Source organism: Carassius auratus, chromosome 26, assembly GCF_003368295.1.
Source record: "Carassius auratus strain Wakin chromosome 26, ASM336829v1, whole genome shotgun sequence".
NCBI lineage: Eukaryota > Metazoa > Chordata > Actinopteri > Cypriniformes > Cyprinidae > Carassius > Carassius auratus.
The window spans coordinates 3,737,431-3,746,401 of NC_039268.1; the positions used below are offsets into that span (position 1 = coordinate 3,737,431).

The window sequence follows — 8,971 nt, forward strand, 5'->3', positions numbered from 1 at the left end:
CATGTATGAATCCTGTGTGTGCATATGTGAATGTAGTGTGTGCATTTATCTTTATTGAGACTCTTTTGACTCCATAAATAATACACTGGAAAAAACAGTTTTACTTGTTTTTATACAGTCTATGGTTTTTACTCAGAATTTGCTGATATGTTTCACGAGAAATAACATTTAATTAAACGTGAAATTTTGAAGTGAAAGAACTGAACTATTTTTTTTTTATTTTTTTTTTTAGGAAAACGTACTCCAATAGTTGTTCTTTACGCCTTAAAAATATACTACTACTACTACTACTACTACTACTAATAATAATAATAATACAATAAACACAAATAACAGAAGTTTAATAAATAATGTATAGTTTTAAATAGTGTTTTTGTTCACACACAATTATACTTTTATTTTTCCCACAATATTTGAACCCGGACCACAAAACCAGTCAAAAAGATCAATTATTTGAAAATGTATACATTCATACATCTGAAAGTTCAATAAATAAGTTTTCCTTTCATGTATGGTTTGAAAACTCATCTGAAACGTGAGCGTTCACAACTTGTAGTCAAGGCGACGGACGCAAACGGAGGAGATTGAGCTCTGATTGGCCGCCGCCTCTTTGACTATCTTGACTGACAGTTCAATGCTGTGTTGTGATTGGTCAATTTTGATGTTTATCCCTCCTCCGGGTAAAGAGCTTTAACGTGTTGAGATTTACTTCAACACACTCGTTTTCATTCGCCAGAACCACTATAAGAGGTAACACAAGCTAACAGTGCTTTGTCTCCTGCGTTGTCTTTCATGAAAGCAGAATGTATTTGCAGCTTTTATCAATGCGAGGTTTAAATTTAGAGTTAATTCGTGTAAATGATTTTATGTGCCAGTTAAATACAAATATACTGGTGTCAGAGCAAAGCACAGCACTTTCAGTGTATGTTGTGGCTTGTAACAATTATCAGTTATCGTTAAATGTTAAATATAATGTATACGTTACAATTACAAATAACGTTATAATTGTTGCACGGGACGCATTTTTTGTGACCTGAAAACGTAGTTACTCGGTTGCCATGACAAACTGTCGGCGTTGTGGTTTATTTTTATACATTTTTCTTTAAAATAAATGTTTTCATACATAGACCCAAACTAGAGCACATCTAATGACTGTGAAAACATTTTACCTTAGTCAGCTGAGCACAGGATTCTCCAAAGATTTCCTTTGAAGTTTTAATTTGATCATATTGTAGTAACACACTGGATCCAACAGGTGGCGACAGAAACCGTCAAAACGGGATCGGAAAGCCTGCGCTTTGTGAACAGGTTTAGGTGAGCTGTAGGCCAGATATGCAACAATAATGTTTTAGTCTCCAATAATGAGTTTTAGATGATTTCTCTATTTCTCAATGCTGTGATCCAGCTGACGAGGCCGAGGCACTGAGAAGGATGCTGAGGGCTCGTCGCTCTACCAGCCCCGTCAAGGGGGCGTCTACCCAGCGCAGTCCCACCAGACACTCACCTGTTAAAGTACAGCTAAGCCATCGTTGCAGTCATATCAGCGAGAGTAGTTTCTTTTCATTCTGCTAATGCTTTTTTATGTCTCTCTTTATAAAGGGTGGCACGTACGATTCAGAGCTCATGAGGGTGCTACGAGAAAGAGATGAACTACGAAACATGTTGGAGAAACACGAGCGGCATCTCTCAGAGATCCAGGCCAATGTTAAAGTGCTCACAGCTGAACGGGACAAGACCAGAATGCACTACCAGCAGGTAGACAGCGCCAAAGCTCCCAGAATTCTTCATTTTGGCATGACACACATAGAATAAAACAAAGAATCCACATGGTTAATTCTGAGTATTGACTGTCTGAGTATGACTGATATTTAACCTGCAGTTTCTAGTTACTTAGGTACAGACAATAAAAAATAAATATTTAATGATTAAAATATTATAATTAATGATTCAACGCAATACATTCTTTAACAACGCTTCAAATTTGTTTTGATCAAATAAGTTGTTTGATTTGTTTTGATCAAAAAGTATATGTCTATATTTTATATAAATACATAATATAAATATTAGTAGTATTATTTGCCAGATAACATTTGTAGCATTTGTTTTGTCTTCACTACAATAACAAAAGACAGTAAAAACAATTATTGTATTTTATATCAAATACATTTTCAATTAGGAAAACCAACAATGTATTCAACATAAGTTTTTTTTGCATCAAATTTTGCATCCTTTTGGTCAAATTATTATATTTATATATTTTATTATTATTATTTGATTTAATTGAAAAATGTTTTATTAATTTTATTAATTACAGTAACAGTATGCAGTAAAAACAATTATTTAATTGAATATCAATTAAAAATATGAATTAATAAAATATATATATTTTAATTGATTGCTTCCATTTTCCACAATGCTAAATTACTAAATGTAAATGTAAATGCAAACATAGCCTATATATTTATTAGTAGTATTATTTGCCAGATAATATTTGACTAAATTATTTTGGCTTCATGACAATAACAGTGCACATCAAAACAATGATTTAATTTAATATAAATGAAAATATTAAATTAATAAAACAATATTAATATAATATTTTAGCATTTAGTTAGTACATGCATCACATTTGCATTGTTATATATTTTGATATTTTATATATAATTTATATATATAATTTAATTTTGGAAACACAACATATTTTAACACTTTATTTTTAATATTTTTATTACACAGAAGTAAAGCACTGACAATATATTGCCAGTATTTCACTAAACAATGTAGCCTCAGATGTGCTCTGTCTCCCCCTGCAGGCTCAAGAAGAGATAGCAGCTCTACGAAGGGAGGTCATGATGTCAAAGTCAGCAAGAGGGCCCAAGAGCAGTGTGACCGCTCAGAGCATCCTGAAACGAGTGGAGGCCGAACGAGACGAGGCCACAGCAGACCTCCATCGCATGACCACAGAGAGAGACAGTCTGAGAGAGAGACTCAAGGTACGAGAAACACTAGCTGAACATGTGTGTGCATTGTGTCTGCTTGTATCCATCTTATGAACATGTTATTTAGGAGTACAAAAGGAAAATCACTTACACACTAGAGTACAGTAATAAATTGAGTCATCTCACCGGGGGAGCAGAGTGATAATACCAGGAGATAGGTGTGCTTTTTTTAGCCTGCTGAGTGTATGTGTGCATGTGTTCCCTCTGAACTGCACGTCCCCTCAGATCTCTCAGGAGACAGCCATCAGCGAGAGAGCTCACCTGGAGCAGAGGGTGGAGGACCTGCAGGCTGCTGTACTCACAGTAAGAGCTCTGTATTTACAGACTGCCATGGAACAGTGACGACAGCCGCAGACTGAACATAACATGCTTAGTATAGTCCACAGGAAAGCTAAATCACAAATGAGGTCTCCGTTATTGCTTTTAGGGAACAATAACATTAAATTGAGAATGAATGGAGATTTAAAAAATAGTCTGAAAGCTTATATTTTGAAATAGAACAGTTACTGAACTTTTAGATAGAATTTAGTTCCATTTTTATTTCTTTATTTATAATGCATTTCAAGAGTCAAAAATGGATACGTGTGTTGAAACTTAAGTGTATTATGTACTCAACCTCTGAGTTACAGTAAATCATGTCAAACAATTCCTTACTATAACATACTGCACAATGCTATACTGTATCATACTATACTATACTATAAGCTGAGGTTATTTTAGGCACAGTTATTGTTATGGACTAGTGTCATAGTTTTGTGTGTGTGTCCCAGCTGGAGCAGGAGCGAGGGGAACAGAGAAGCAGGCACGCTCAAATGAGGGAGACCATGATGGCTCTGGAGGAGGAAGTTCAAGTACTTGGGCCAAAACTCAGTTCCAGTGAGGAAGAGCTCAGCCGGCTCAGAAATGAGTGCAGCAGCCTCAGGTACACCAGGATGCATTCATATTTCAATGCTAAAAATAGGCTTTTGATACTTTTATTAGAAATTTCTTTTTGTTTTGTGTATGTATATATCAGACTGGCAAATAATCAGTTGGAAATCTCTCTGAGTGAGAATCAGCGAAGACTAACCAGCAGGATTGGAGAGCTACAAAACACTCAGGAGAGAAATAAAATGCTGGATGAGAAGAATGGTAAGAAAAACTAGATAATACTGATATTTAATCTGTTTCATTAATTAATCAGCAGAAGTCTCAGGAGAAATCATGCAAAGCTATAGGAAGATCAAAAATATACAATACCAGTCATTAAGATTTTTGTAGAAAAGTGAATGCATTTATTCATCAAGGATGCATTGAATTGATCAAAAGTGACGAAGTGAAGAAATGCTGTTCTTTTAAATGTTCAATCTTAAAAGAAATGTTTCTTGAGCAGCAAATCGGCATATTAGAATGATTTCTGAAGGATCGTGTGACACTGAAGACTGGAGGAATGATGCTGAAAGATATTTGATCAAATAAATGCAGTCTTATTGAGTATAAGAGACTTCTTTCAATAGCATTATGAAATCTGACCCCAAACATTCGAATGGTAGTGTGTCATGTTTTGATAAATGTGTTGAATCAGTTGGACAGCTGCTATAGTTTTAGTGTTAAAGAATATTTGTGTATCAGTTTTCCTTTGTGTTTCAGACTCTCTCCTGAAGCGGGCGACTGCTATGCAAGAGGAAGTGAACCTGCTGCGGTGTACAGTCTCAGAGCTGGACCATCACAGAGTCTCACTGCAGGAACAACTGGAGAGAAAGGCAGAGCTGCTGAGCACAGCAAATGACCAGCTAGATGAGAAGGTACTACCTACAGTACATTTACACACTAAAACACATATCTTCTTTGCATGCTTTCCAGTTAGTACACTTGGTGATGGGTGTTTTTTTTCCTTTCTTTTTTTATAAGGAGAAAACCATTAGGAGCTTAAAACTGAGAACCGAGGATCTTGAGACAACTCTAATGTAAGTTCTCTATTCATTTTTTCATGTGAAGTGAATTTAAAGAGTGTGGTGAACAATTCTTTAAAAGAAACTTTACCAAAGTTCTCTATAAAATACAATTGATTGTATTATTTTCTTTTCCTTACACAGTTTGTTGTGTTCTCCATCCAGGTATAAGAATCAGGCTAATGTTGATGTGTCATAATTAGCCTATAGTATACAGTCATAGTTGTTCTTGACTCTAGCTCATGGTTATTATTTGTAGTGCATTTCTCCTTTATATATACGTGAACATTCACATGTTTGCGGTCAACTTATGTCTCTTAGGCTTATCAAGCCTTTATTTATTTAATCAGTTTATTGTGAAATATTATTACAATTTCAAATAACTGTTTTCTATTTAATACTATTTGTAATGTAATATATTCCTGCGATGGCAAAACTGAATTTTCGGCATCATTCCTCCAGTCTTCAGTGTCAAATGATCCTTCGGAAATCATTCTAATATGCCGATTTGCTGCTCAAGAAACATTTCTGCTGAAAACATGTCCTTACTTACACTTTTGATCAATTTAATGCATCCTTGTTAAATAAAAATTATTATTAATTAATTACTTTTGAATGGTAGTGCAGTTTCCTCTGTGCATTTGTAGTTTTGAAAATTTGAGTGTATGAGTATGCAGTAAGGCTCTTACATACTAAAATGTAACATGCTGCATTTCCTCAAATGATTTATGACTGACTATGAAAATGAGTGGTGCTGATGACGTGACTTCCTGTCCGCAGAACTCTTAGGGAGACCGTATCTGGCAGAGAAAGAGAGCTGGATGTTCTGAAGAGGAAGCTGTCTGACTCTGAAAGCGAGATGGGCACAGTGGTGAAAGTCAAAGACGCCACATTACAAGAGAACGGTCAGCTGAGGGACGATCTTGACAAAGCACGTCTGGAAATTCAGGTACTGTAGCAAACTGTTTTATGCAAATTCACTGCAATAAATAATTTACCAAGACCTCCGACTTTCCTTTCAGACTCTACAGCTCAAGCTGGATGAAGCTAATGAGGAAATAGAAGACTTGCAGAAAAAAGTACAAGTTCACATTGCTGACATCTCACGCACTGAAGATCTGTTGTCTGCTAAGGTGGAGTCATTTAAACTAAGAAGGGTGTTAAAACAGACAACAAGCATGTCCTGTGTAGAGTGTTCTTGATTGATCTTGTTTGTTGCTCTTTAGGAGCGTGAGTGCAGAGAACTGCAAGAGTCTCGAAGGAAAGCGTCTCTTCAGATGGAAAGCTGGGAGGAACAGGCCACACATGCTGAAACCACAGTCATCCAACACCGTCTTGAGCTTCACAATTCTAACTTAGAGATACTTCGACTCAAAGAAAGAGCAGACAGCCTGGAGAGCAGTCTGCAACAGGTCACTTGGCCATCATGTCTGTGTTGGTTAATATGTAGAAGATTCTCAATGCAACCCAAATGCTCACTACAAGACCGAAGCCTCATATTGTAGCAAACCCACAGAGTGTGCCCATCGCTAATGTTCGTCAGACTGGTAGTGTGCACTGGTTTTGGTTAACCAAGTCTCTCATAAATTGTGTTTTTTTTCTGTGTCCAGGCACTGAGTGCAGAGCGGAGTTGTACTAGTCAGCTGTCTCTGCTGAACCGAAAGATGATTCGCATGGAGGAAGATCTGCGTCAGGCCCAGACTGAGCGCACACAGGTGCAGACTGACCTGGAAAAAACACGGGAGCTCTGTGTCAAACTGGATGTCAGCAAAGAAGCTGTGAGTGCCATAATAAGTATATATTTTTGTATATTACCTACTTGATGTCTGGGCAACAGCTGTAGGGATGAAAACACACATTGTGCAGGATTAAAACAGACATTATTCAGCGCTATAGACTGAAGGTTTGTTTGTTTTTTTTGTAGAAAGACAAGGCATATTTTACATTTTTAAAGACAAATTACCATAAAGGCAAACATAACCAAGGCAAAACTTAACCTACCCCCAGCTCTAAAGGCAGCATCTACTAGTCACTGGGAATTTCACTCAGGTTGTATTCATTATTAAATGGGTTTTTGTAAAAAAAAAAAAGACAAAATATTTTAAATTTGTGCAGCATTTCAAAGACAATCTAGGTGGAGCTTGAACCCACAATCCCAAGCTTTGGAGCTCTGCTTTTTCCATTAAACCATTGGGCCTCTGGCTTTTATGTTATTTAAAATCAATTGTGTTTTGCTTTTTGTAAGCATATTGCTGTAGAATTTATATTATTGGTCACAGGGTCTTTTCTCCTAGAAAAACATTTTTTTTTCCTAGAATTTGTTTAGCTCTTTAGCACATGACTCAAAATTCACAATCTCCATCTCTGGAAAGTGATGCCATTAGGGCTCTTCCAGGTTTAATGGTAACACTTAATTGAGTTTTTCATTTTGTAGAAACATAAGTTTTTGCAGCACTAGAAACACATCACAGATGGGACTCAAACCCACACTTTCCACCTCTGGAGGCTTATGCTATTTATTAAGTTTGGCTTTTGTAGAAAAATTATGCACATTAGATCTTAAAAAAAAAAAATAATCCATGGAAACAGTGCTACATTGCTCATACAGCCCAGGTGGGACTTGAACCCACAATCCCCAGCTTTAACTGTTAGGCCTCTACCATGTTTTATGTTTTTTTTTTTTATGTAGTAACACAAAGCATTTTTTTTTAAACAAGTCACTGTACAATTTTTGCAGAACTGCTAAAATGACTCAGGTGGGACTTGAACCCACAGTCCCCAGCTCTGGAGGCTGATGCCTTATTCATAAGGCTACTGGATCTTTTGCACATGCAATTTCTGGAAGTGTCAAACTAAACTGAAATGTAAATGAATGACTGACACAAATGTCTCTGTGCTTATACTGTACATACAGGTGCAGCGTGAGCTGGCAATCATGTCGCTCTGAGATTGAGCGGTTACCAGAAGCAGCTGAGCGGTGAACATCTGTCTGTTCAGACTTTAGAGAGCTTGCTGGTGTCTTCGCGAGAAAAGGAGTTACACAGGCAGCTCACCTCTCAGGAAAGACAGACCCGAAATACAAATTCTCAAGGACAAACTCAGCATGGCTGACAGCAAAGTGTGCGTTTAGCACAAACACATATGACATTTCATAGAGCACAGCAGATGTTTTGTCTTTCTCTCTGTCTTCGTCTTCCACTTACTGTCTTCTTCCCTGTCTCTAGGAGTTCTCAGAGTAGGGAAATGGCTCAGCTGAGAACACGATCAACCCAGCTGGAGGCAGATCTTGAGATGACCAAGAGACACCTGGCCACTGAGCGCTTTGAAAGGTGAGATGCAAACCTTAAGGGATGGTTCAGCCAAAATGAAAAACTCATCCTCATGTTGTTCCACTTCCAGCACTTACTATATGTTTCTATGTGGTTTGAACTATAAAGACTAAGGATTTGAATGTCCTGTTTGTGTTTATCAGGAGCGTGCAGTACAGGAGCTGCGCAGGCAAGGGCTCTCAGCTATTTCTCCCGTCCTCTCCTCCACTATGCGCTCCTCATCCACTTCCCGTCATCGCTCTCTGAGTCCTCACAGATCATGGTCTCCAGAACGCTCTCATCACAGCACACCTGACCCACCGCTTGTGTCACATTACCCTGACAGGTGCTCGCCAGTGGCCGATCAGTCATTCTAGATTTAAATAAGCAGTAGGTGTCTATGCTCAGTTTGTTCGTTAATTTGTAATATTTGTATTTGTTTATTTTTTAACAGGAGTCTGACTTTCAGGGACCTTTAATGACTAGATGATCTCAATATTCAAATACCTCCATATTTTGGCATCAATTTGATCTGTTTTTATCTTTGATTCTTGAAGACTCATATAAGATCTTATAAGATTTACCATGCATTGGTCATGCATTTCAATAAATCAGATGTTTACTGTGATTTTGATTGTTTTGCTGAAATTGTTTGACATTGACGACACACAGTAAAGTTGAAATAGTTTTGGAGGGTTTCATAAAAAAAGCTTTTTATTACTACAAATATTTG

General features: G+C 37.1%; 1 protein-coding gene across 1 annotated transcript; it reads left to right on the forward strand.

Moving 5' to 3' along the window:
- Positions 1 to 1,431: 1,431 nt before the first annotated feature.
- LOC113043952 (testis-specific gene 10 protein-like) lies at positions 1,432 to 8,169 on the forward strand. Its single transcript, XM_026203505.1, has 13 exons — positions 1,432 to 1,512; positions 1,600 to 1,755; positions 2,814 to 2,993; positions 3,225 to 3,302; positions 3,770 to 3,921; positions 4,015 to 4,130; positions 4,629 to 4,783; positions 4,890 to 4,945; positions 5,711 to 5,879; positions 5,953 to 6,063; positions 6,157 to 6,342; positions 6,541 to 6,708; positions 8,155 to 8,169. The coding sequence occupies exons 1-13, from the start codon at positions 1,432 to 1,434 to the stop codon at positions 8,167 to 8,169; spliced, it is 1,623 nt and encodes a 540-aa protein (XP_026059290.1).
- Positions 8,170 to 8,971: the final 802 nt, after the last annotated feature.

What these genes read in the sequence shown, in the direction of transcription:
- LOC113043952 (XM_026203505.1), top strand. Translation starts at nt 1,432, where the DNA reads ATGCTGAGGGCTCGTCGCTCTACCAGCCCCGTCAAGGGGGCGTCTACC. An exon ending in GATCTTGAGACAACTCTAAT is followed by an intron (nt 4,946 to 5,710) that starts GTAAGTTCTCTA and finishes TCCTGTCCGCAG; the next exon opens with AACTCTTAGGGAGACCGTAT. An exon ending in AAGCACGTCTGGAAATTCAG is followed by an intron (nt 5,880 to 5,952) that starts GTACTGTAGCAA and finishes CTTTCCTTTCAG; the next exon opens with ACTCTACAGCTCAAGCTGGA.